This window comes from Oncorhynchus kisutch, linkage group LG8, assembly GCF_002021735.2.
Source record: "Oncorhynchus kisutch isolate 150728-3 linkage group LG8, Okis_V2, whole genome shotgun sequence".
NCBI classification, from domain to species: Eukaryota; Metazoa; Chordata; class Actinopteri; order Salmoniformes; family Salmonidae; genus Oncorhynchus; species Oncorhynchus kisutch.
Genome location: NC_034181.2, coordinates 67,470,143 through 67,498,047, shown reverse-complemented (window position 1 = coordinate 67,498,047; position 27,905 = coordinate 67,470,143). Strand labels below are relative to the sequence as shown.

Sequence of the window (27,905 nt, the reverse complement as noted above, 5' to 3'; positions counted from 1 at the left end):
AGTCAGATGAACTCATGGATAGCATTTGTACGTCTCTGCGTGCATTTTGAATCAATGCAATAGCCACTTTCAATGCAACATAACAAAATAAAATGAATTACGCAATAATTATTATGCAAAACTAACTACACAAGAGATTTTGTTGGCAGAGCACATCGGAGTAGGATTTCTATTGCATTGGCCTGCACTCTACGTGCGCCATAACCAAATCAGAGCTGCAGTAGGCCTATATGCAAATCAACCATTGCCATATACGGATGTGCCATTCACTTTGAACTGGACTGTTTTACAGCATGAACGATTATTATGCACATGTTTTGAGATCAAAGCGAGAGCTGCATGTATCCACGTGTGTACATTTGGTTATATTCTTTGCTAGTTAGTGATTTATTAGCCAATTTATAGCTAATTTGTAGTCAGAAATGTGTTCTTGTAGGAAGCGATCACTCCCACAAAATGTGAACATTTCAAGCCATCTTTGAAAAGCGAGTTAGGGAAAGAGCTTTTTTGTTGTTGTCCTAAATGGCCAGTGTTGTATTTAAAAAAAGGCTTGAATAAGCTAAGTAGCCAATAGGCAGAGGGTAGCATAATTTGTCTGATTCTCTGTAATAACGGTATGGGGATAATAATATATTTTATTTTATAAAGTGGTTTCTTGCATCAAAGACAATGTTCAGTCACCTCATCTGAAGGACAAGTGGATAACAGGTTAATGCCAAGCTTGCATGTTTGTTTCAAAAGTTTCAAGGAATGTAGGCCTACATTGAACACTACACATTGGCTGCTTCTGTAGGCTGAATGATAGAACCACTATTTCCATGTTAAAATGTTATGTGATGCATTTTCTTCATAGTTTTTATGGTAGGCCACTCTGGTAGGGCTAGATTATTATCAAATGGTCACAGTAGCCTACCTGGTCACTATTAAAATAGTAAATTAAAGGGTGTACAACCTCAGTGTTCACAAAGGAAGTTGCACAGAATTTTCACAACATTTAAGTTTGCTCTCAGCAGACCTTAAATTTGCTCAGTGCTGCAAAAATTAGAGGGAACAACGCATTTGGTCACCTGTTATTCATTATCGATAGTCTGATTACTGTAGTCAACCAGCTTGGTCTTGGAAAACAGTGTTTGCCAACAGCTCTGCTACTGTACAGTATCTTTACACAACCTTGGAAGGAAAAGCAGGTCATTCTTGCATCATCCAGGACAACACTCAGATGTGATGCAACAAACGAGCATGACCTTTGAGCTCTGTTGAACTTCACTGCCTGGGGACTGATCGTCATGATTAGGGAGATTCAATGTTTACATTATGAGACTGTCATTCATCTCATTCTCATGCTTGGTGTCTTGTTTATCCTCTGTGTTTGGCCACAACACTGAGCTGCTGATCATGATTCTGGGGCTGCTACTCTTTTGCCCTTTAAACAGCCAAATAGGGGTTAAGGTGTATCGACTGATCAGGAGAAATGGTCACTTATCAGGCTCAGTGAGGTATCAGGGCTCATATCAAGATGGTGCTTAGCCTTGTCAATGTCCAAAAGGCATCTGGTCAGCTCACAAGAAATAGGCAAGGAACACAGAGAGGCAGAGGGAAGAAGAGAGTGGGAAAGACAGAGAGAGACAGAGAGAAAGTAAGTAAGGAGGGAGGAGATGTAGCCACAGTGGAGGCTCGCCTCTGACTCCAAAGTTCTCACCGCGTGGCTAATTCTGGCACAATTCTGGCAGCACGCTTTTGTCTACCTTCTCTTCACGCTCCACTGACAGGCTACACATACACCAGCGTTTTGAGTATCCAGTTTTCCCTACATCAGAGATAACTCTTACTTTGAGACTAACAGTGTCAAAATACAGGAACATATGGTATCAGTCAGCCCTCTTTAAATAGCACAAGCCATTGCCTGGCAACAGTACTGATTGGAGCTAATAAAAGTAGAATATACCAGTCAAAAATGTCAACAAAAGTGTCCTGTGGAATAAATGTAATAAACATGTCTTGCAACTGTTATTCAGATTATGTTTCCAGAGGAGCTTCACTAGGAGGCTATCACTGGATTAAAATAAGTCATAAAACAGGAACACAGATGCTTATGACCTGCTGGGCTTAAGCAAGAGGTATGCAGCGGAGGGTCTCTCATGTCCTAAATGAGATTATATAAGAGTTCAGCTGTTATAAAGATAGCAGCTTTGGCTAATTGCTGGTGCAGGTCTTACTTGACAAGCTGCTAAATGCAAAGAGGGAGAGGGAGCAAGGGAACATGAGTGATAGAGGGGGAGAAGGACTGACACATGATGCTTTACAAACACGGTCTAGCAGGGGGACCCGCGAGGAAGGGAACACACCATCCTTTTACTGTAAAAGGCTCCGTCTCCAAACACCCTCTACCTACACAACATGATCCCCAGGCCTGCGGACGGCTGGCATAGATGAGCGCTACTCTAGTATCACGTTGTTCAATTTGAATTCATAGGGCTGGCCAGTGCAACAGCGGGCCAGACTATCTGGAGTCGGGGGGAATATTTCAGAGAAGCTTTATTTATAGCGAGAGGGGGGGCCCCTGCTTTTCCCACAACTAAATTTAGTCAGGGGTAAATACTTAAACTGATAACTCAAAGCATTAATAGAATAATAAAAACAGAGAACCCCTCTTAACCAAAGCACGTGTGTACAGACACATTCACATGGCCGTTGCAGACAAGTATCGCAAGAGGGAGGCTTTCTTTTCTTTCTCTTTTAGCATTTTGCTGGTTTACTGTTATACAACTGAATACCTTTAAATGTTTGTCCACATTGGGCTTGTTAATCGCATGACTTAGCTGTAGCTGTCTTCTCAGTTACTGAACTTTGCTCCTGCTTGCTCGCAGGGAGCCCAAAGGCTGAGTAAACAGAGCAACATGTAGGGTACAGACTGAGCACTGAGCAATTAAGGAGGTAGCATTATCAAATGGACATCACTGAAAGTTACACAAACTCTTAGCCATCTCTCTTAGAGAGTAGGTTTACTGCTTTACTAAACAGCACAACATATTTAAAATGGAATCTAATGGAGCATTTCAGATACGCCATCATATGGGTGACGAACATAACAAGTACAACATAAATAACCCATTTAGTGAATACAACATTATCTATTTATTGAGGTTAGAAGTGAAATGGTTCAAATACAGACCAACCACAATGAGCCAATACACTATCACACTACACAGTTGAAAACATAAATTCTATAATTTAACCAATAAATGTACCACCCGTTCTACTACATTTGGCCAAAGCATAGGCCTAATTTCTCTCTATTCTCAGCCTTGCTAAGCTCCTATCCTACCCCACCCAGTGAAGGAAAAAACTCACCGTGGTCTTTCTTGCAGGGCTCTTTTGCATGTGATCCCTTTTGTGGTTAGTGTTTACATCAATGACAGGGCTAGAGACCCTTGCCCCAGAGCCGTGGGACACATGGATGTGCACATGTGGAGAGTTAGATAGTTTTTGGTTGGAAACGTGACATGAAATACCAGTATTATGGTAGGGGACTTCCAGAGAAAAGCTCCTTTGTAAGGCGTGATGACAATGGTTTTCCTCAGGCATTTCCTGTCCATTTCCAATGTCTGCGAGTCCGGCAATGTGGCTCCTCTCTGAAAGTTTAGTTGAGGGGAGAAAGCAAGCAGAGGTGCTGCGAAACAGCTTAATGTGGCGAGGGCCACATTCACCCTCCGACTGAGGGGCCTGGGTTGGAGATTTAGGACATTCAACATTGACTGTTGTTCTGTTTCTAGATGCCTTCCCAGACATTGGTCGCTGGTGGGCAAAGTGCAGTAGCACACTGGAGTGTTGGTCTAAATTTGCCGATAGGTCGGCCTTGTCGCGACACGGTCTGTCTAAGGTAGCCGAGTGGTCAGTCTTCTCACACTCCTCCATTTTGTCTTTAGGTCTATCTGGAAGGGGAATGTTAAAATGCACCATGGGCCTGGCGTCTCTGAACTCCGCTGACGGAAAGCTGCTCTTAGAGAGTCGCAGGCCGTTCATCGCCGTGGCGATGGACGCTTTTGAGGTCCCCGTCTCGTCCTCCTGCGGGGGCTCACTGGGGGACAACTGGAGCTGGTGAGAAGTCTGGTAGGAGCCCCTGGCTATAGGCAGGGCGGGTAGTGCCACAGGGCTGACCGGGGAGGCTGGTGGTGTATTACAGGGGCTCCTTGGAAATATAACCAGGGATGAGCAGCGTCTCAGGGGGACACTGGCTTTCCTACGGCGCAGACTTCTCTCATGGGATGCCCTACGCTGATCTGGGAACTCTGGCTCAAAGATGCTGCTGCTGCTGCAGTAGCCTGCGTCGCTGGCTGTGCTGCTGCTACAGGATACCCCGTCTGAGCCACTGCCTGCTCCCACCTCGCAGACCCCTGGCTCCCCGCCCTCAGTGCTGTTCTCCAGCTCTCCATTCAGCTTGCCATGGGGCTGCAGGGAGATCTGCAGAGTACTCTTCTTGCTGACGGTGTTCACCTTGGGTATAAATACGGATGAGTAGCGCTGTAAATTACAGTATTCCGGGGACAGGGGAGGCAAAGCCAAGGCTAGCTTCATTTGGACAGAGCTGTGTGCTAGGATCTCTGCGGGGCTGCGGGTTGACACACAGAGACCGCTCTCCTCACCATGGCTGCTCAGTCTCTCTGACAGAGGATCCGTATTGCTTCTTCTCGACGCAAAGTGCAAGCGGAGCCGACGTGCCATTCGTCTAACGCTCTAATCTCTGGGAGACAGTAGTGAGCGTGGCATGGCAAGAGACCTGCTGGGGAGGAAAGACTTCTCCGAGTCCCGTTCTGCTCTGTGATTACAATCATTAGCGGCTGCACATAGCCAAAATAGCTCTGGTGACAATCTACATTCCTCTCAGGGCTGCTCTGTAAGGCTAGTAGTCAGGGGAGGTCAGGCACTCTTCTGTGGAGCCACGACCCAAACGCACAAGCCCCTCAGACTGAAGTAACCCCAGTGGTCTGCCTCTTTATGGAACTGAACTCAACCCAGTCACAGAGAGCTGCACCAAGGCTTTAAAGGGCAGTACTCCCATTCCAGCCAAACCTCAGCCTTGTTGCAACTGTGCCTTCTGAAATGTAGACAGACCGTGTCCGACACCCCCCTGCCTCTTCCAAAAGCCCCACTCCTCCTGGTCGCCTCACTAGAAACAAGAACACAGGAGTCTCTTCGGCATCTCAGACTGGAGAACTGTTCATTTCTGTTTCAGGCCACTCACTCAAGACTCTGGCGCTACTGGCTCTCAGCAGCAGCTATGCTTCTAATGTTTCTCCTGCGCTGTGCCCCCACACATATTTTTACCCGCTGGTATAGAATTACAGGAAATCAAGAGGAATGAGTTTCAGCATAATTCTATATGAAACTGAGGAATGGGTGTCCTAATACACACACACTTTTTTTGTATCACTATTTTGACAGATGAGCCCTGTGGGTAAAAATATACATATTTATACAAAAAAGCACAATATACACATTCATGATAAAAAAACGAATCCACCCAATCATACACACAAAACCATACACACAATGCAATCATAAAATAGAAAATAAGTTAATTAATGAAGGGTCCCCTAACAGCAGTCTGAAAAGCCCTAGAGGCACCAATTCCCCCAATTTCAGGGTGTTTGAGATTCTTCCACATGTAAGGTGCAGAAAAACGAATAGCATCCATACTGGGAAACCACCGTGGAAGGGGGAAATATGTAGGGAAGATACTGGTAGTTAAACTGCAAAAGTCAGCAAGCTCAATAACTGAATGCTTGAGTCCCTCGGCAGCACTTTGAAGCGCGGATATAGACATGAAAGCTTCAGCTGATGGCACTGTACAAAAACGAAGAACTGAAAAAGAACAAAGGGCTGGAAAATGTAATAAAAAATTATCTACAAACTAGGGATGTGACAAATGAAAAACATGTAACTTTCCGTTAAAACAATAAAAATTAATAAAGTTCGACTCTTCCTAACTTTCCCCAGGCCTTTATAGCCTACTGTCTACAGAAAGTAATATGTTTTGTGGTAACTGCACTGTGATTAGAATTTTGTGTGGGGGGGGGGGGGAAATATATATATATATATATTTGCTTATCGGCTGCCGATTTTTCTTAACATGATCGATCCCAACTTCATTTTAACGTTTAAACATTCATACCTACTACAAACAAACTTCACCCCTACAGTAGCTCAGCACAAAACTAGGCAACTATAGAGAGCTTAAATTCATGTATAAAGCAGCTTTGAAACACAAAGGGATATATGCGGCATCACCTGTCATTCGACACCTCATGTACAGTAGCTGGTTTAATTTAATATGCTGTCATTGACATTTCACTCCATATCAACCAAAAGCTATTGTGTGAGGCTGGGGCTATTCTGGGGCATTACTGTCAGCCTGGCCTGCAGCAGGTCAGTTCCATACTGTAATGCTATGAAAGTGGCACAGGCTGGATGTGATAATGACTCACCAGTTGAGACTGACGCAGTCAGGGCGCCCACGTCGCACCACATAGTGACTATTCCCACAACAACCCGTGATGGGCATGGGGGTATCAGGAGCCACTAAAGTATCAACTAGAGGTCGACCGATTATGATTTTTCAACGCCGATATCGATTATTGGAGGACTCAAAAAGGCCGATACCGATTAAATCGGCCATTTTTTATTATTTAATTGTAATAATGACAATTACAACAATACTGAATGAACACTTATTTTAACTTAATATAACACATCAATAAAATCAATTTAGCTTCAAATAAGTAATGAAACATGTTCAATTTGGTTTAAATAATGCAAAAACAAAGTGTTGGAGAAGAAAGTAAAAGTGCAATATGTGCCATGTAAGAAAGCTAACGTTTACGTTCCTTGCTCAGAACATGAGAACATATGAAAGCTGGTGGTTCCTTTTAACATGAGTCTTCAATATTCCCAGGTAAGAAGTTTTAGGTTGTAGTTATTATAGGACTATTTCTCTCTATACCATTTGTATATCATTAACTTTTGACTATTGGATGTTCTTATAGGCACTATTTATTTATTTATTTATTTATTTACCTTTATTTAACCAGGTAGGCAAGTTGAGAACAAGTTCTCATTTACAATTGCGACCTGGCCAAGATAAAGCAGAGCAGTTCGACAGATAAAACGACACAGAGTTACACATGGAGTAAAAACAAACATACAGTCAATAATGCAGTATAAACAAGTCTATATACAATGTGAGCAAATGAGGTGAGAAGGGAGGTAAAGGCAAAAAAGGCCATGATGGCAAAGTAAGTACAATATAGCAAGTAAAATACTGGAATGGTAGTTTTGCAATGGAAGAATGTGCAAAGTAGAAATAAAAAATAATGGGGTGCAAAGGAGCAAAATAAATAAATAAATAAAAATTAAATACAGTTGGGAAAGAGGTAGTTGTTTGGGCTAAATTATAGGTGGGCTATGTACAGGTGCAGTAATCTGTGAGCTGCTCTGACAGTTGGTGCTTAAAGCTAGTGAGGGAGATAAGTGTTTCCAGTTTCAGAGATTTTTGTAGTTCGTTCCAGTCATTGGCAGCAGAGAACTGGAAGGAGAGGCGGCCAAAGAAAGAATTGGTTTTGGGGGTGACTAGAGAGATATACCTGCTGGAGCGTGTGCTACAGGTGGGAGATGCTATGGTGACCAGCGAGCTGAGATAAGGGGGGACTTTACCTAGCAGGGTCTTGTAGATGACATGGAGCCAGTGGGTTTGGCGACGAGTATGAAGCGAGGGCCAGCCAACGAGAGCGTACAGGTCGCAATGGTGGGTAGTATATGGGGCTTTGGTGATAAAACGGATTGCACTGTGATAGACTGCATCCAATTTGTTGAGTAGGGTATTGGAGGCTATTTTGTAAATGACATCGCCAAAGTCGAGGATTGGTAGGATGGTCAGTTTTACAAGGGTATGTTTGGCAGCATGAGTGAAGGATGCTTTGTTGCGAAATAGGAAGCCAATTCTAGATTTAACTTTGGATTGGAGATGTTTGATATGGGTCTGGAAGGAGAGTTTACAGTCTAACCAGACACCTAAGTATTTGTAGTTGTCCACGTATTCTAAGTCAGAGCCGTCCAGAGTAGTGATGTTGGACAGGCGGGTAGGTGCAGGTAGCGATCGGTTGAAGAGCATGCATTTAGTTTTACTTGTATTTAAGAGCAATTGGAGGCCACGGAAGGAGAGTTGTATGGCATTGAAGCTTGCCTGGAGGGTTGTTAACACAGTGTCCAAAGAAGGGCCGGAAGTATACAGAATGGTGTCGTCTGCGTAGAGGTGGATCAGGGACTCACCAGCAGCAAGAGCGACCTCATTGATGTATACAGAGAAGAGAGTCGGTCCAAGAATTGAACCCTGTGGCACCCCCATAGAGACTGCCAGAGGTCCGGACAGCAGACCCTCCGATTTGACACACTGAACTCTATCAGAGAAGTAGTTGGTGAACCAGGCGAGGCAATCATTTGAGAAACCAAGGCTGTCGAGTCTGCCGATGAGGATATGGTGATTGACAGAGTCGAAAGCCTTGGCCAGATCAATGAATACGGCTGCACAGTAATGTTTCTTATCGATGGCGGTTAAGATATCGTTTAGGACCTTGAGCGTGGCTGAGGTGCACCCATGACCAGCTTTGAAACCGGATTGCATAGCAGAGAAGGTATGGTGAGATTCGAAATGGTCGGTAATCTGTTTGTTGACTTGGCTTTCGAAGACCTTAGAAAGGCACGGTAGGATAGATATAGGTCTGTAGCAGTTTGGGTCAAGAGTGTCCCCCCCTTTGAAGAGGGGGATGACCGCAGCTGCTTTCCAATCTTTGGGAATCTCAGACGACACGAAAGAGAGGTTGAACAGGCTAGTAATAGGGGTGGCAACAATTTCGGCAGATAATTTTAGAAAGAAAGGGTCCAGATTGTCTAGCCCGGCTTATTTGTAGGGGTCCAGATTTTGCAGCTCTTTCAGAACATCAGCTGAATGGATTTGGGAGAAGGAGAAATGGGGAAGGCTTGGGCGAGTTGCTGTTGGGGGTGCAGTGCTGTTGTCCGGGGTAGGAGTTAGTGTTGCAGGAAGCAAATTTCTGCTTGAAAAAGCTAGCCTTGGCTTTTCTAACTGCCTGTGTATAATGATTTCTAGCTTCCCTGAACAGCTGCATATCACGGGGGCTGTTCGATGCTAATGCAGAACGCCATAGGATGTTTTTGTGTTGGTTAAGGGCAGTCAGGTTTGGGGAGAACCAAGGGCTATATCTGTTCCTGGTTCTAAATTTCTTAAATGGGGCATGTTTATTTAAGATGGTTAGGAAGGCATTTAAAAAAAATATCCAGGCATCCTCTACTGACGGGATGAGATCAATATCCTTCCAGGATACCCCGGCCAGGTCGATTAGAAAGGCCTGCTCGCAGAAGTGTTTCAGGGAGCGTTTTACAGTGATGAGTGGAGGTCGTTTGACCGCTGACCCATTACGGATGCAGGCAATGAGGCAGTGATCGCTGAGATCTTGGTTGAAGACAGCAGAGGTGTATTTAGAGGGGAAGTTGGTTAGGATGATATCTATGAGGGTGCCCGTGTTTAAGGTTTTGGGGAGGTACCTGGTAGGTTCATTGATTATTTGTGTGAGATTGAGGGCATCAAGTTTAGATTGTAGGATGGCTGGGGTGTTAAGCATGTTCCAGTTTAGGTCGCCTAACAGTACAAACTCTGAAGATAGATGGGGGGCAATCAGTTCACATATGGTGTCCAGAGCACAGCTGGGGGCAGAGGGTGGTCTATAGCAGGCGGCAACGGTGAGAGACTTGTTTTTAGAGAGGTGGATTTTTAAAAGTAGAAGTTCAAATTGTTTGGGTACAGACCTGGATAGTAGGACAGAACTCTGCAGGCTATCTTTGCAGTAGATTGCAACACCGCCCCCTTTGGCAGTTCTATCTTGTCTGAAAATGTTGTAGTTTGGAATTAAAATGTCTGAGTTTTTGGTGGTCTTCCTAAGCCAGGATTCAGACACAGCTAGAACATCCGGGTTGGCAGAGTGTGCTAAAGCAGTGAATAGAACAAACTTAGGGAGGAGGCTTCTAATGTTAACATGCATGAAACCAAGGCTATTACGGTTACAGAAGTCGTCAAAAGAGAGCGCCTGGGGAATAGGAGTGGAGCTAGGCACTGCAGGGCCTGGATTCACCTCTACATCGCCAGAGGAATATAGGAGGAGTAGAATAAGGGTACGGCTAAAAGCTATGAGAATTGGTCGTCTAGAACGTCTGGAACAGAGTAAAAGGAGGTTTCTGGGGGCGATAAAATAGCATCAAGGTATAATGTACAGACAAATGTATGGTAGGATGTGAATACAGTGGAGGTAAACCTAGGTATTGAGTGATGAAGAGAGAGATAGTGTCTCTAGAAACATCGTTGAAACCAGGAGATGTCATTGCATGTGTGGGTGGTGGAACTAATAGGTTGGATAAGGTATAGTGAGCAGGACTAGAGGCTCTACAGTGAAATAAGCCAATAAACACTAACCAGAACAGAAATGGACAAGACATATTGACATTAAGGAGAGGCATGCTTAGTCGAGTGATCAAAAGGGTCCGGTGAGTGGAGAGGTTGGTTGGTGATTTAGACAGCTAGCCAGGGCATCGGTAGCAAGCTAGCATAGGATGGAGGTCTGTTGTTAGCCACCTCCTGCGCTCCGTCAGTAGATTAGTGGGGTTCCGTGTGGTAGAGGGGATCAATCCAAATCACACAACAACAACAAAAATAAAAACAATAGATATAGTTATAGAGGCCCAAGAAGAAAACATAATAATAATAATTAAAAAATAAAAAATAAATAAAAAAATTGTCCGATTGTCTATTCAGATAGCAGCCGGTAAGACAGCTAACGGTTAGCAGGCCGCAGATGGGCGTTCAGGTAACGTCGCGACGGAGGAGCCAGCCGAATAACTCCTTCGGGTAGATAACGTCGGCAGTCCAGTTGTGAAGGCCCGGTGGGGCTCCGCGAAGGCAGCAAAACGGGTCCGGATAGGCGACTGCAGCCCAGGTGCGATTGATGGAACTCAGGAGTGATTGACGGAGCTTGCTAGCTCCGGAACAATTGATGTTTGCTCCGGAATCGACGAAGGCCGATAGTCACACGGATAGCAGCTAGCTAGCTGTGAGATCCGGGCATGAATGTCCAGAGAGCAGTCGAAATCCAGGGACATGGAGAGAAAAATTGGTCCGGTATGCTCCGCTCCGAGCCGCGCTGCGCCGTACAGAACTGGCGATAGACTTTCGAGCCAAAGGATAACCGATGACCACAAACCGTGGTTAGCTGAACACCAACGACTTGCCAGTAAAGGAGCCAACTAGCTTCTGAACTAGCTTCTGGATTAGCTTCTGGCTAGTTTCAGGCCAGCCTCCTGGAGTTTCTGGCTAGCTTCTTGGAGGATTACAGATCTGAGGTAAATAATACTTTTTTATAAATATACATTGGTGAGGCGGGTTGCAGGAGAGTGTTTTGAAGATGAGTTGATGGAAAATAAAAATAAAATGTATGTGAAAAAGTTGTAAATATATATATATACAGGACACGACAAGACGAGGACAAAAGACGTCTGAACTGCTATGCCACCTTGGAGCTATATATGGTATTGCCAGTGTAACAGTATAGCTTCCGTCCCTCTCCTCGCTCCTACCTGGGCTCGAACCAGGAACACATCGACAACAGCCACCCTCGAGTAGCGTTACCCATGCAGAGCAAGGGGAACAACCACTCCAACTCCAAGAGCGAGTGACGTTTGAAACGCTATTAGCGCGCACCCCGCTAACTAGCTAGCCATTTCACATTGGTTACACCAGCCTAATCTCAGGAGTTGATAGGCTTGAAGTCAAACAGCTGCTGGCAAACGCACAAAAGTGCTGTTTGAATGAATGCTTATGAGCTTGCTGGTGCCTACCATCGCTCAGTCAGACTGCTCTATCAAATCATAGACTTAGTTATAACATGATAACACACAGGTCATTAATATGGTCGAATCCGCAAACTATCACCTTGAAAACAAGACGTTTATTCTTTCAGTGAAATACGGAACCGTTGCTTATTTTACCTAACGGGTGGCATCCATAAGTCTAAATACTCCTGTTACATTGCACAACCTTCAATGTTCTGTCATAATTACGTAAAATTCTGACAAATTAGGTGGCCCAAACTGTTGCATATACACTGACTCTGCGTGCAATGAACGCAAGAGAAGTGATACAATTTCACCTGGTTAATATTGCCTGCTAACCTGGATTTCTTTTAGCTAAATATGCAGGTTTAAAAATATATACTTCTGTGTATTGATTTTATGGTTAGGTACACATTGGAGCAACGATACGCACCGCATCGATTATATGCAACACAGGACACACTAGATAAACTAGTAATATCATCAACCATGTGTAGATAACTAGTGATTATGATTGATGGATTGATTGTTTTTTTATAAGATAAGTTTAATGCTAGCTAGCAACTTACCTTGGCTTACTGCATTTGCATAACAGGCAGTCTCCTCGTGGAGTGCAATGAGAGGCAGGTGGTTAGAGTGTTGGACTAGTTAACTGTAAGGTTGCAAGATGGAATTCCCCCCCGAGCTGACAAGGTAAGAATCTGTCGTTCTGCCCCTGAATGAGGCAGTTAGCCTAGGAACGGTGGGTTGTCATTGAAAACAATAATGTGTTAACTGACTTGCCTAGTTAAATCAAGATTAAATAAAGGTGTAAAAAATATTTTTTTTAAACAGCCAAATCGGTGTCCAAAAATACCGATTTCAGATTGCCATGAAAACTTGAAATCGGCCCTAATTAATCGACCATTCCGACTAATCGGTCGACCTCTAGTATCAACACTGATATATTGTATACATTTTTTATTTGACTTTTATTTAACTAGGCAAGTCAGTTAAGAACAAATTCTTATTTTCAATGACGGCCTAGGAACAGTGGGTTAACTGCCTGTTCAGGAGCAGAACAACAGATTTGCACCTTGTCAGCTCGGGGGTTTGAACTTGCAACCGTCCAACACTCTAACCACTAGGCTACCCTGCCGCCCCATGTACAGTATGTTAAGATCTGCGCAAATCTATTGATATCAATGAATTATAATTTACAAAGTCTGAAAGTCTGAGTCAGGCCTACATGGCGTGTCTAAAGTTTGGACGAGGCCCCATGTATGCACAATTTTCCACACTTAGAACTAAAAGGGAGACCATCCTGGGTCTCAGTCAGCAGTTCAGCTATGTGGCCGTTGGCAAACCATAACACTACTAAAACAAATCACTGCTTGGTCATACTTGAGTTAGTTTAATGTATTCAGAACCAAATAGCCTACCTTTCACTCTTAATAAGACCCAAGGGGATATTCTATTTCAAATACCTGGATTTAATGGAGACAAATTGCTATAAAAGGTATAATAGTATTCTTCACAAGTTAAAACATAGGTCTGTACTTTTGGACAAAACACCAGTGTTAACAACCTAGATCTAGACTAAATGTGACTGAGGCAGCAACATGCACACAAACATAACAGCATTTATGTATTGTAGGTCATACGTACAACTGGCATTCACTGCTTGATGCTGGTCAGTAGACCTCATGAAATAGAGGTAACTGGGTCATTCAAAATATGTCAATGTGACAATTACAGAGACCAGAAATAACCAAATGAAAGCCAAATACACCTGGAAGGTAGCAATACAAACAGGTAGGCCTACTCAGTGTTGGCGTACTTGAATATAAACTAGGCCTATTCGTGGAATAAAAGTTATTCTGACCATTGTCAGAATGAATCAAGTGATAACTCACCACATTTACACCTACGTACTTATTTGGACAGTGAAGCTGAAACTTTTCATTTGGCTCTATACTCCAGCATTTTGGATTTGAGCTCAAATGTTTAATGTGAGGCGAGAGCACAAAATGTTACCTTTCATTTGAGGTTATTTTCATACATATCCATTTTACCGTTTAGAAATTAAAGCACTTCATATATCTTGTCCCCCCATTTTAAGGTGTCAAGTATTTGGACAAATTCACTTCTGTATTAAATTAGTGAAAAGTGTAATATATGTTCCCATATTCCTAGCACACACTTGTGACTCTTCAAACTTGTTGGATGCATTTGTAATTTGTTTTGGTTGTGTTTCAGATTGTTGTTCCCAATAGAAATGAATGGTAAACAATGTAGTGTGTCATTCTGGAGTCACTTTCATTGTAAATAAGAATAGAATATGTTTCCGAACACTTCAGTACTAATGTGGATGCTTCCATGATTATGGATAATCATGAATGAATCATGAATAATGATGAGTGAGAACATTAGAGGCCCAAACATCATACCCCCAATACATACTTTGGGGTGGGGTGGTGGTATTATATTTATGCCTTTGTAACTTTCTCATTCACGATTCAGTCATCCAGAATAACCATTTCCACATGTTGAAAATGGCAGATTCTGTAATTGACAAGCACCAAAATTGGAAACCAGTGGCTGTACAGTAACATGCTAGACATGACATCAGAGCTCAGCTTTTACAGTTCAGAGGGCTGCACGAGACAAGATGCCCCCGTCCCTCCCAGTAATTGGTCTACTTTTGCACATTTGTTGTCTGAGTGAGGATAATGCTGTAAATCAGGAGTCGTCGATGTGTTCTGAAAGTTGAACCCTTGAGGATCATAATGAATACCACGTTGATGTTATAGAAGCAAACCACACACTCAACAGTCCAATTGTGCACTTCACATGTCCATATCGGAAAACTCATGTAATTTACATTATCAACTTTTATGATCATTATGTTTGATCCACAGTTACAGGATGACATGCGTTATACCCTGGGTTGTCCTGGACACAATGAGAGTGTTTGTCGTATTGTGAAGAAAATTTGCAGCAGAACACGCACTTAAATGCATTCAACTTCTGAAGTGCCTTTTGAAAGCCTAACATTAAGATCATATTTTATAACTTAGCTAGCCATGTTTGCAATAGAATCAGCCTTCAAATGATGCCCTCTGTCCCAGATTGCGATTTATAAATGGAACGTTTTTTGATCGCGTATACAACAGTAATGTATGATGGTTGGGACACAGGGCTGTGCTCCACAGAAAAAAACTACAAGTGGGCTTGCTTCAGTTCCTCAATGGAAAATCCAGGAGAGCTCAAAAAAGGACCTTATAGTTAAGGGTTCCTTCAACTATATCATAAAAGTGCATTGAAGTGACTTAGGAACTGTGCACAGTTTGGAGTGGTGTGTGGCCACTTGGAAACACCACTCTGACCTCTCACTCAACCCTTGTAATAATTTTTATTATCTTGCACCTACTCCAAAATGCCAATGAATATTCTTATTATGTTACTGAATGTATCCAGAGTATTTTCAGATTTTCGTTATTGAAAAAGGCTGTGAAAAATGTACAGTAAATGTAAAATGCACATAAAATCAACAGTGTAATGTTTGGATTCAGTCGTGTCAGGTGAACTGTTGTGTCCTCACCTTTGGCTTGATCATTTCCCCATAATCTCAAAAGTGTTCTCTTTCAATTGCTAACATGGTCATGCAAATGCTTTTCATTGTTCTTCATTTCAATTTGGCCCTATCCATATAGGCCAATTTCCACGAGTGTAAGGGGTTGATGTAGAAGTGTTCAGAAACATATTCTATTCTTATTTACAATAAAAGTGACTTCAAAATGACAACACATTACTTACCATTCATTTCTATTGGGAACAACATAATCTGAAACACAACCAAAACAAACTGCAAATGCATCCAACAAGCTTGTAGAGTCACAAGCTTGATTTTACCATTGCGTGCTAGGAATATGGGACCAAATACTTAACCTCGGATTAGTTTAATACACATAGGTGAATTTGTTTAATACACATAGGTGAATTTGTCCAAATACTTATGAACCTCCAAATATCAATACTTATGAACCTCCACTAGATGCATAAAGTGCTAAACGGTAAAACATATGTACAGGATTATAATAACAATCACTATGTCTGTGCCTTCAAGATCATTTCCACTTCCAGTAAAGTGAGTCAGCAGCGGTGGTGGCAGTGTCAAAACAACAGGCCTGGACATACTGAAGGAATATCGTAATGACTTACCAGACGATTCTCATCGAACACCTCCAGCAACAGCCGATGCTTCCTGGGATGAACCTGAAAGAGAAAAGATTGACATCAATAAATGGGTCAAAGAACATCAACAAATTAAATCAACAACAACCCCTACTTAATTTCCCCAACATGGTATAGTCCGAAGCACCCCAGTATCTGTCAATCACAACAAATCGTTTACCTTCATTAGGTATAGAACTTGACCTGTTTACTATTGGTTTCTGAGTTCAAATTGAATGTTTCTTTAGAATTGGGTGTACCCTCTAAACATCTCTGTAGTGGCCAACACAATGCGTTGGTATGTGGAAACATGACATTTGACCTCATGTTGCTCAGAGCTCACATACCATGAAAACAGTTAGGCTATACAGCATAGCAATTCTAGCATAGCAACACCCACAGAGAGGCAGTGGAAACATCTCCTGAGCAATTTCCTAAGAGGTCTCAAAACTAGGTGAAGATTCAAAGCAAACTGATTACAAAGTCAAAAGAAAATCCACATAGAAATAAGAACATCAACATCGTCTAGACCAGTGGTTCCTAAACTTTCTATAGTCCTGTACCCCTTCAAACATTCAACCTCCATCTGAGTACCCCCTCTGGTACCAGGGTCAGCGCACTCTCAAATGTTTTTTTGCCATCATTGTAAGCCTGCCACACACGCAAACTATACATTTATTAAACATAAGAATGAGTGAGTTTGTGGCACAACCCTGCTCGTGGGAAGTGACAGAGCTCTTATAGGACCAGGGCACAAATAATTATCAATCATTTTGTTCTTCATTTAACCATCTTAAATATAAAATCTTATTTGTTAATAGAAAATTGTGAATAACTCACCACAGGTTAATGAGAAGGGTGTGCTTGAAAGGATGCACATAACTTTGCAATGTTGGGTTGTATTGGAGAGAGTCTCAGTCAAATCATTTTCCACACACAGTCTGTGCCAGTATTTAGTTTTCATGCTAGTGAGGGCCGAGAATCCACTCTCACATAGGTACGTGGTTGAAAATGGCAACAGTGTCTTAACAGCATGATTTGCCAAGGCAGGATACTTTGAGCGCAGCCCAATCCAGAAATCTGGCAGTGGCTTCTGATTAAATTACATTTTCACAAAACCGCTTGTTGCAATTTTGATGAGGCTCTCTCGTTCCGATATCGGTAAGTAGACTGGAGGCAGGGCATGAAAGGGATAAAGAATCCAGTTTGTGTCATCCGTTTCAGGAAAGTACCTGCGTACCCAACTCACTCAGGTACTTCCCTATATCACATTTGACATTGTCTGTAAACTTGAGTTCATTTGCAAACAAAAAAATCCTACAATGATGGAAAGACCTGTGTGTTGTCCTTGTTAAAACCTCTTAAAGATCGGGTCTTTTTTTTCAACGTTTTGTTAAAAATCGCGCAAAATTTCAACGTCCTGCTACTCATGCCAGGAATATAGTACATGCATATGATTAGTATGTGTGGATAGAAAACACTGAAGTTTCTAAAAACTAGTTAAATCATGTCTGTGACTATAACAGAACGTGTGGAGCAGGCAAAAGCCCAAGGAAAACTGTTCACCAAAAAAATTAAAAATATCCTTCCGCCAGTTGCCTGTATTGTCTATGGCAAGGGAAAATAGATAGCGACCAGTTTACAATGCCTACAGCTTCCACACTATGTCGCCAGTACTGTCATTTGGTTTGAAGTTAATCCTTGGTGAAATGAGAAATAGGCACTTCCTGTTATCGAGTACACAGAAGGAAGTTTTGAGAGAGAGAAAATGGACCATCATTTCAAGACTTGCTGCTATTGAATACAGATCGCCCCGTGATCAATTTGATCGATTATTAACGTTTACTAATACCTAAAGTTGGTTTACAAAAGTAGTTTGAAGTGTTTTGTCAAAGTTTATCGGCAACTTTTTTAATTTAAAAAAATGACGTTGCGTTTTGTAAAGCTGCTTTTTCCTGGATCAGATGGGCTTCATAAATGGACATTTTGGGTATACATGGACGGATTTAAATCGAGAAAAAAAAGACCCAATTGCGATGTTTATGGGACATATAGGAGTGCCAACAAAGAAGCTTGTCAAAGGAAATGAATGTTTTATATTTTATTTCTGCGTTTTGTGTAGCGCCGGCTACGCTAATTCTTTTGTTTACGTTCCCTACAGGTATTTCGGGGGGTTGCATGCTATCAGATAACAGCTTCTCATGCTTTCGCCGAAAAGCATTTTAAAAATCTGACATGTTGGCTAGATTCACAACGAGTGTAGCTTTAATTGAGTACCCTGCATGTGTGTTTTAATGAAAGTTTGAGTTTTAGCGAGTACTATTAGCATTTGGCGTTGCGCATTTGCATTTCCTGTTGGCTAAGTGAGACGCAGGCGTCTCACTTAGCCTTAAGAGGTTTTAATGCAGACAGAGAAGAGCTCCAAATTCTTAATCATAGCCTCAATTTTGCCCCACACATTGAATATAGTTGCGGAGTCTCTAATCCTAGATTCAGATCATTCAGGCCAGAAAAGAAAACTTTAAGCTCGTCTATCAATTTTTTAAAAGTGTAAATACTTTGCTCCTTGATAACCAGCCCACTTTATATGTTGTAAAAGCTTTATATGGTCGCTGCCCATATCATTGCATAGTGCAGAAAAATAGTTCAGGGGCCTTGCTTTAACCAAGTTAACCATTTTCACTGTAGTGTCCAAATCATCTTTCAAGCGGTCAGGCATTCCTTTGGCAGCAAGTGCCTCTCGGTGGATGCTGCAGTGTACCCAAGTGGTGTCGGGAGCAACTGCTTGAACACAAGTTACCACTTCGCCATGTTTCCCTGTCATGGCTTTTGCGCCATTAGTACAGATACCAACACATCTTGACCACCATTTTGCCTTTCCCCCCAGCATTGTCCCAGCCATATCCGCAGCAGCAGGAAGAATAAAGTCCTCCACAATCGTATGGGGCTTGCCTGTCCTAGCCACTCGGTAGCTCACCATGTAAGATGCTTCTTGACCCTTCTTATTAATGTTATCTGTTGCTTTTATAGTCATCTTAAAAGTCATCTTGTTCAAAAAACTCCTGTGGCTTATTTTTCAAATTGGAATATTTTGTTTCTAAATGTCTGCGCAAGAGTGAAGGTTTCATTGAGTTGTCAGATAGTACTTTTTCACATACAGTGGGGCAAAAAAGTATTTAGTCAGCCACCAATTGTGCAAGTTCTCCCACTTAAAAAGATGAGAGAGGCCTGTAATTTTTGTCATAGGTACACTTCAACTATGACAGACAAAATGAGATTTTTTCCCCCCAGAAAATCACATTGTAGGATTTTTAATGAATTTATTTGCAAATTATGGTGGAAAATAAGTATTTGGTCACCTACAAACAAGCAAGATTTCTGGCTCTCACAGACCTGTAACTTCTTCTTTAAGAGGCTCCTCTGTCCTCCACTCGTTACCTGTATTAATGGCACCTGTTTGAACTTGTTATCCGTATAAAAGACACCTGTCCACAACCTCAAACAGTCACACTCCAAACTCCACTATGGCCAAGACCAAAGAGCTGCCAAAGGACACCAGAAACAAAATTGTAGACCTGCACCAGGCTGGGAAGACTGAATCTGCAATAGGTAAGCAGCTTGGTTTGTAGAAATCAACTGTGGGAGCAATTATTAGGAAATGGAAGACATACAAGACCACTGATAATCTCCCTCGATCTGGGGCTCCACGCAAGATCTCACCACGTGGGGTCAAAATGATCACAAGAACGGTGAGCAAAAATCCCAGAACCACACGGAGGGACCTAGTGAATGACCTGCAGAGAGCTGGGACCAAAGTAACAAAGCCTACCATCAGCAAGGGCATTGAAGATGAAACGTGGCTGGGTCTTTCAGCATGACAATGATCCCAAACACACCGCCTGGGCAACGAAGGAGTGGCTTTGTAAGAAGCATTTCAAGGTCCTGGAGTGGCCTAGCCAGTCTCCAGATCTCAACCCCATAGAAGATCTTTGGAGGGAGTTGAAAGTCCGTGTTGGCCAACAACAGCCCCAAAACATCACTGCTCTAGAGGAGATCTGCAAGGAGGAATGGGCCAAAATACCAGCAACAGTGTGTGAAAACCTTGTGAAGACTTACAGAAAACGTTTGACCTATGTCATTGCCAACAAAGGGTATATAACAAAGTATTGAGATAAACTTTTGTTATTGACCAAATACTTATTTTCCACCATAATTTGCAAATAAATTCATTTAAAATCCTACAATGTGATTTTCTGGATTTTTTTTTATTTCATTTTGTCTGTCATAGTTGAAGTGTACCTATGATGAAAATTACAGGCCTCTCATCTTTTTAAGTGGGAGAACTTGCACAATTGGTGGCTGACTAAATACTTTCTTGCCCCACTGTATAACAGGCATTACTCCCAATAAGTGAACCCCAAATCAATGTAGTTCTTATCATATTTGCCATATATTCGATGGTCCAACGTCCCTGTCTGTTTGGTGCATTACCGGGTAAGGGGGGCAGTAGCTCTTCGGCTGCATCAGATTCACAACTGTCCATAATAGCTGGGCTAACAACAAATGCAGAATTACTGATGCTAGCATTGGATGTGCTCATGGAAGCAGAACAACTTGTGTAGTTGACAGGTGCAGGTGTAGTACTGCTGGTAGTGGCAGTACTACAAGTAAAGCTGTTATGTGGGGCGGCAGGTAGCCTAGTGGTTAGAGTGTTGGACTTGTAACCGAAAGGTTGCAAGATCAAATCCCTGAGCTGACAATGTAAAAATCTGACGTTCTGCCCCTGAACAAGGCAATTAACCCACTGTTCCTAGGCCGTCATTGAAAATAAGAATATTTTCTTAACCTCTCTAGGGTAGGTGAGACGCTAACGTCCCACCAGGCCAACATCCGGTGAAACTGCAGAGAGCTAACATTCTAAATAAACCATTTGTTGTAAATACATGCATCTTACATCATTTAAACGATGAACGTCTTATTAATCCAGCCGCTGTGTCAGATTTCAAAAAGCAGTTACTACGAAAGCAAACATGCTATTTTCTGAGGACGGCGCCACGCACACACAAGTATTACTATCATTTTCCAACCAAGCATTAGCGTCATGAAAGTCAGAAATAACAATAAAATAAATTGCTTACCATTAAAGATCTTCCTCTGGTGGCAATGCCAAGTGTCCTACCTACACAGTGAATGTTCATTTTGTTTGATAAAATCCATTTTTATAGCCACGAAACATTTGTAAACCGCTTGCGTCATGATTTCCGTCTCATTCAACTTTGGACGATGCGTTCGTGGTAATTACACACACTAAACAAACGTTTATCCAGTCATGGTTGGTTTCATTGCAATCCACTTGGTTGTTACTAACACAACCATACTTGATGGTTCTTTTCCCGGGACGTATTGACCGAAACAAACCGATTTGAAGACACCAATCAATGACATCATTGCGCACCAATGGTAGGACCGGTCTATCGTTGATTGACTGTATTTTGGCTCAATGACCACGGATCATCTTGAAATCTAGCTTGGAAGATAGCCAATGAGCTGAGGTAAACGGCAATATGTAATGGTTATACGTTTGAAGACCAGCCTTTGTCGTAAACTCTGGCGTAAAAGAGGTTAATTCGCAATTGCAAATCCTACTTGACGGAGCCACAGATGTTAGCAGTTTATATATTTAAAATATGGCGAATAAATCAGGAAAAGCTAAAACAAAGTCTAGGTATACAGATTTAACCCAAATTATAGATGAAATAGATAGATACAGCGAGGCCGAGTAGCTTCAGGAAGATGAATCTTTCAGCGAAACTAGTTTTGACTTCCAGGCGGAAGACATGTTTCTGCATGGCGAGGATGCCATGCTGGATTGGTAAATTCTAATGCTAATGTCATTGTTTGAAATGAATAATATCAAATATTATGAGATTTTTTTAAATAGTTTTTCTTATTTTATTTGCAATATATAAAAATATCATCTGTAATGAAATGTGTCAAGTAAACATTGGCTATACTGTGTGTGATATATTTTTAAAATGTATTTAACATAAACATGGAATGGAACAGCTCTTCACCATAGTTATTATGTTCGCTGTAATCTATATAGATCTGTTTATTTTACGTGTTGATTCAGGGCTCATATGTGAAAGTATTGTTACTGATTTTAAAAAAAATCTTTCACAGTGGCAGTGATTTTGATTATGAGCCGCCAATGTCTAGGTGTCCATCTCCCTCTGAAGCTGGTTCATCCAGCCGGACCCCCCGCTGTCTCCGGCTCCACACCTACCTGGCCATCTAGAGATGTGAAGTCAGTGACAAAGAAGCGGAGGTGGGGAAGAGAGAAACCTGCAGACATAGGGCCAGAGAGTCGTTGGCACTCTGTGTTAGAAGATGATGTGGAACCAAATCTACCAGTTTTTAGACCCAAAAGGCAGCCAGGACCTCAACTAGACATGACTGCAAAGTAGTAGCAAACTTTTTCAACAGTTTTTCACCTCGTCAGTTGTTGATTCCCTGGTGGCGAACACCAATAAGTACGGGGCTAAGAAGCAGGCAGGAAAGAAAGAGAAATGGAAGACCATTTCCATGTCAGACCTTTTCAATGGTCATTTACATGGGGCTGGTTATGTTGAAAACTCTAAAGGGACAGCTCTCTATCAACTGCCTTTCCCCATGACTGTCATGTCTTGTAAAAGGTTTCTGACTATCTCACAGGCGCTTCACATCAGTGACCCAGAAGTTGATGGGGAGAATGACAAGAAGAGAGGCACACCAAGGTTTGATAGGCTGTGCAAAAATCAAACCTCTCTACCCCAACATCGTTGAGGCATGCAAGACCTATTTTCAGCCCGCCCAGAACCTGTCCATCGATGAGAAGACAGTAGCCTCAAAGGCCAGAATCAACAGTTTTACTACCGGTAATGGACTGAGTTATGATTCCGTTATGGAGTTATTGGATTTTCAACTGCTGGGGAAGGGCTACAAACTGTTTGTGGACAACTTCTACACAAGCCCTACCCTGTTTACAGAGCTGAGGAAGCGGGATGTGTGGGCTTGTGGCACCATTCGGACCAACAGAGTGGGCTTTCCAAAGACAAAGGTGAACGACATGCCTAAGCGGGCTACCATGCGCTGGATCCGTGAAGATGGCCTGCTCTTTGTGAAGTGGATGGATACCAGAGAGGTGGTCATGTGCTTCAGTATCCACAAGTTCTTCAGTGGAGATCACGTCGTCAGGCGTGTGAACGACGGTGCCGGGGCATGGACCACAAAAAAAGTGGTGAATGCCTTCATCCTCCAGAAGGAAATGGCTAAGAGCTGTGGGCAGCCCCCCCATCTCACAGCTAGCCTTCAGGGAGCTGCTCATCCAGGAGCTTGCTAGCTACAGCAAGTCCACTGTAGCACCTTCTGTCCCCTCTACCTCTGTCCCTTCTGTCCCCTCTACCTCTGTCCCTTCTGTCCCCTCTACCTCTGTCCCTTCTGCTCCAACCAGTGATGTTCACCTGCCCAGATTAATCTCTGCAGGCATGAATGTGCCTCAGGGCAAAAAGGGCACAGTAGGTTGACGTCGTTGTGCCCTTTGTCACAGGAAATGCCCCATCACCTGCACCACCTGTTCAGTAAGCCTTTGCTTTACAGCAGAAAGAGACTGCTATGGGCCATGGCACCAGCAGCACAATATTGTGTAGAGGACTGAGGGTCTTCACAATATTGTAAATAGAAAATATGTAAATAGTTACCGTTGTTAATTGTTTGTTTTATTATTAGTGTTAGAATAGCATTTATGTATTTTCTATATAGTTCTTTCCTTCAAAATGTATCACTGTACCAATTCGGCCACTTGGGTATATTTGTGTGGGACACCTGGGTGAATTCATGCTCAATGTCATGTAGCTCGCTAATTTTTTAAGCTATCTGTCCAAAACTTTGCTCAGCTATTGTTGCCATCTTATGTTCTTCATTCAAATCATCCACAGAATCCTATCTGTATGTTTGGCTGTTCTTGGTCATTTGAAAGATGACCAGAAAATGTATGTTTATTTCCTTCTATTTTCTTCTACCAGATCTAGTGTGTTATATTCTCCAACATTCAATTCACATTTCCACATAATTCAGAGTGTTTCCTTTCAAATGATACCAAGAATATGCATATCCTTGCCTCTGGGCCTGAGCTACAGGCAGTTAGATTAGGGTATGTCTTTAAGCGGAAATTGAGAAGGCGGGGGTACCCCAAAGAAGTTAACTGACTTGCCTAGTTACCGTAATTTCCGGACTATAAGCCGCTACTTTTTTCCCACGCTTTGAACCTCGCGGTTTATACAATGACGCGGCTAATTTATGGATTTTTCCCGCTTTCACAAGATTCATGCCGCCAAAAAACTGAGCACCGTCACATAATGTGACGTAAATCGAGCGCGCTCAAACTTCCCATCATTCTGATTACGGTAGTCATTTTGTCACCTTCATCATGGCAAAGAAACTGAGAAATGCATATGATGCAGCTTTCAAGTTGAAGGCGATCAATCTGGCTGTTGGAAAAGGAAAGAGAGCTGCTGACAGCGTGGAGCATTGTCAAAAAAATCCACTATCATCAACGGGTTTCGAAAGGCTGGACTGCTGCGTGTTGAAGAGGGCAGCGATCCAACATCGGATGAAGCAATTCTGAGGCTATTCAACTCCGACACCGAAGGAGATGACTTCAGTGGTTTCAGTGCACAGGAGGAGGAAGATAGTGACCAATGACTTTCTTGGTAGGCTACTGTTTAATTTTTGTTACAAGCCGTGTTTCGTTTAAAGGCTGTGTAAAGTTCATTTGTTTCAATGTACCGGTAGGCACCTGCGGCTTATAGACATGTGCGGCTTATTTATGTACAAAATACATATTTTTTATAATTCAGTGGGTGTGGTTTATATTCAGGTGCGCTTAATAGTCCAGCAATTACGGTAAATAAAGGTCAAATAAAATGTGTCTGTTTACTTCAGTTTTTTAACCATTTATCAATTTACGAGCAAACGGAATGAGCAGCAGCTACGTTTAGCTACATACGGACAATTAATGGAATTCCCGTGAGAGAGTAACAGTTAATGTGATTGGATGTTAATTATTTGACTTGGCTACCTGTATTTGACATTGTGTTGTTATTTCGCTGAACACTGGATAGGTGAAAAAAAAAATGGCAGTGAAACGAGGCTACTCAGGCGAGAGAAAAAAAACTCACCCAAATGTATTGGAAAATATAAATGGACTGTTTGAAAATAATGTAAATAAATAAATAAAATAATATATTTTTTAGTTTAAATTGGCGTTCCCCCGACGGCATTGCACGCACACCTGTTTGAAAATGTCTAGACAAAATGAAGGTACAATAGGACAAAGGGAAAGGTTGGCCATTGCTCAGCGGACCAGACAGCATATGGAGCTTATTTTTTATATTCATTCTTTTTAAAATGGCTAAGGAGGACCAGACAATATATTTGTACAATATATTTGTACTATATTTGTACCCCGAGCACTTCCTACTGTAAATAAGTTGAGTGTTTATGCATTGAGTCATGATTGAGTCATGACCAGATTTGAGTAAGAACGAGCCCAGCCATGTTATGAGGGGTCTGTAAAACACGAGTTGTCTATGTGGATAAACTCAGGCAAGCTTGAAGCTTCTGATTTCTATTTAAGAGATCTTCTGTTGAATCTGACAATTAATCTTGATGGTTGTACAGTCGTCTCAAATAAACCTGAAGGACCTCAGCGTTTCTCTGGACCCTGATCTCTCTTTTGACTAACATATCAAGACTGTTTCAAGGACAATTTTTTCCATCTACGTAACATTGCAAAAATCAGAAACTAGTGCTAAAAACGGCTGCTATTACTCCAGTGATAGCCTCTCTACACTGGCTGATTTCAAGGTTTTACTGCTAACCTACAAAGCATTACATGGGCTTGCGCCTACCTCTCTTCCGATTTGGTCCTGCCGTACATACCAACACGTACGCTACGGTTACAAGACGCAGGCCTCCTTACTCTCCCTAGAATTTCTAAGCAAACAGCTGAAGGCAGGGATTTCTCCTATAGAGCTCAATTTTTATGGAATGGTCTACCTACCCATGTGAGAGACGCAGACTCGGGCTCAACCTTTAAGTCTTTACTGAAGACTCATCTCTTCAGTGGGTCCTATGATTGAGTGTAGTCTGGCCCAGGAGTGTGAAGGTAAACGGAAAGGCATAGGAGCAACGAACCGCCCTTGCTGTCTCTGCCTGGCCGGTTGCCCTCTTTCCACTGGGATTCTCTGCCTCTAACCCTATTACAGGGGCTGAGTCACTGGCTTACTGGTGCCCTTCCATGCCGTCCCTAGGAGGGGTGCGTCGCTTGAGTGGGTTGAGTCACTGACGTGATCTCCCTGTCCGGGTTGGCGCCACCCTCCCCTTGGGTTGTGCCGTGGCGGAGATCTTTGTGGGCTATACTCGGCCTTGTCTCAGGATGGTAAGTTGGTGGTTGAAGATATCCCTCTAGTGGTGTGGGGGCTGTGCAATGGCAAAGTGGGTGGGTTTATATCCTGCCTGTTTGGCCCTGTCCGGGGGTATCGTCGGATGGGGCCGCAGTGTCTCCCGACCCCTCCTGTCTCAGCCTCCAGTATTTATGCTGCAGTAGTTTGTGTCAGGTGGCTAGGGTCAGTCTGTTATATCTGGATTATTTCTCCTGTCTTATCCGGTGTCCTGTGTGAATTTAAGTATGCTCTCTCTAATTTCTCAGAGGACCTGAGCACTAGGACCATGCCTCAGGACTACCTGGCGTGATGACTCCTTGCTGTCCCCAGTCCACCTGGCCGTGCTGCTGCTCCAGTTTCAACTGTTCTGCCTGCGGCTATGGACCTGTTCACCGGGCATGCTACCTGTCCCAGACCTGCTGTTTTCGACTATCTAGAGACAGCAGGAGCGGTAGAGATACTCTCAATGTTCGGCTATGACAAGCCAACTGACATTCACACCTGAGGTGCTGACCTGTTGCACCCTCGACAACCACTGTGATTATTATTATTTGACCCTGCTGATCATCTATGAACATTTGAACATCTTGCCAATGTTCTGTTATAATCTCCACCCGGCACAGCCAGAACAGGACTGGCCACCCCTCATAGCCTGGTTCCACTCTAGGTTTCTTCCTAGGTTCTGGCCTATCTAGGGAGTTTTTTTCTAGCCGCCATGCTTCTAGTCGTGGCCAAATTTTTTGAGAATGACACAAATATTAATTTCCACAAAGTTTGCTGCTTCAGTGTCTTTAGATATTGTCAGATGTTACCATGGAATACTGAAGTATAATTACAAGCATTTCATAAGTGTCAAAGACTTATTGACAATTACATGAAGTTGATGCAAAGAGTCAATATTTGCAGTGTTGACCCTTCTTTTTCAAGACCTCTGCAATCCGCCCGGGCATGCTGTCAATTAACTTCTGGGCCACATCCTGACTGATGGCAGCCCATTCTTGCAGAATCAATGCTTGTAGTTTGTCATAATTTGTGGGTTTTTGTTTGTCCACCTGCCTCTTGAGGATTGACCACAAGTTCTCAATGGGATTAAGGTCTGGGGAGTTTCCTTGGCCATGGACCCAAAATATCTACGTTTTGTTCCCCGAGCCACTTAGTTATCACTTTTGCCTTATGGCAAGGTGCTCCATCATGCTGGAAAAGGCAGTGTTCGTCACCAAACTGTTCCTAGATGGTTGGGAGAAGTAGAAAAATTGT

General features: G+C 42.7%; 1 protein-coding gene across 6 annotated transcripts in view; it reads right to left on the bottom strand.

Moving 5' to 3' along the window:
* Nucleotides 1-27,905, bottom strand: part of LOC109895238 (E3 ubiquitin-protein ligase NEDD4-like) — a 51,126-nt gene that overhangs the window by 15,345 nt on the left and 7,876 nt on the right. For 3 of the 6 annotated variants that reach the window (XM_031830964.1, XM_031830965.1, XM_031830963.1), the window contains one exon: nucleotides 16,153-16,206. In XM_031830964.1, coding sequence (XP_031686824.1) covers nucleotides 16,153-16,206 — 54 coding nt within the window. Of the gene's footprint in view, nucleotides 1-3,351; nucleotides 5,264-16,152; nucleotides 16,207-27,905 lie in introns of those variants that run through there. The other 3 variants (XM_031830960.1, XM_031830961.1, XM_031830962.1) reach the window with 2 other exon arrangements.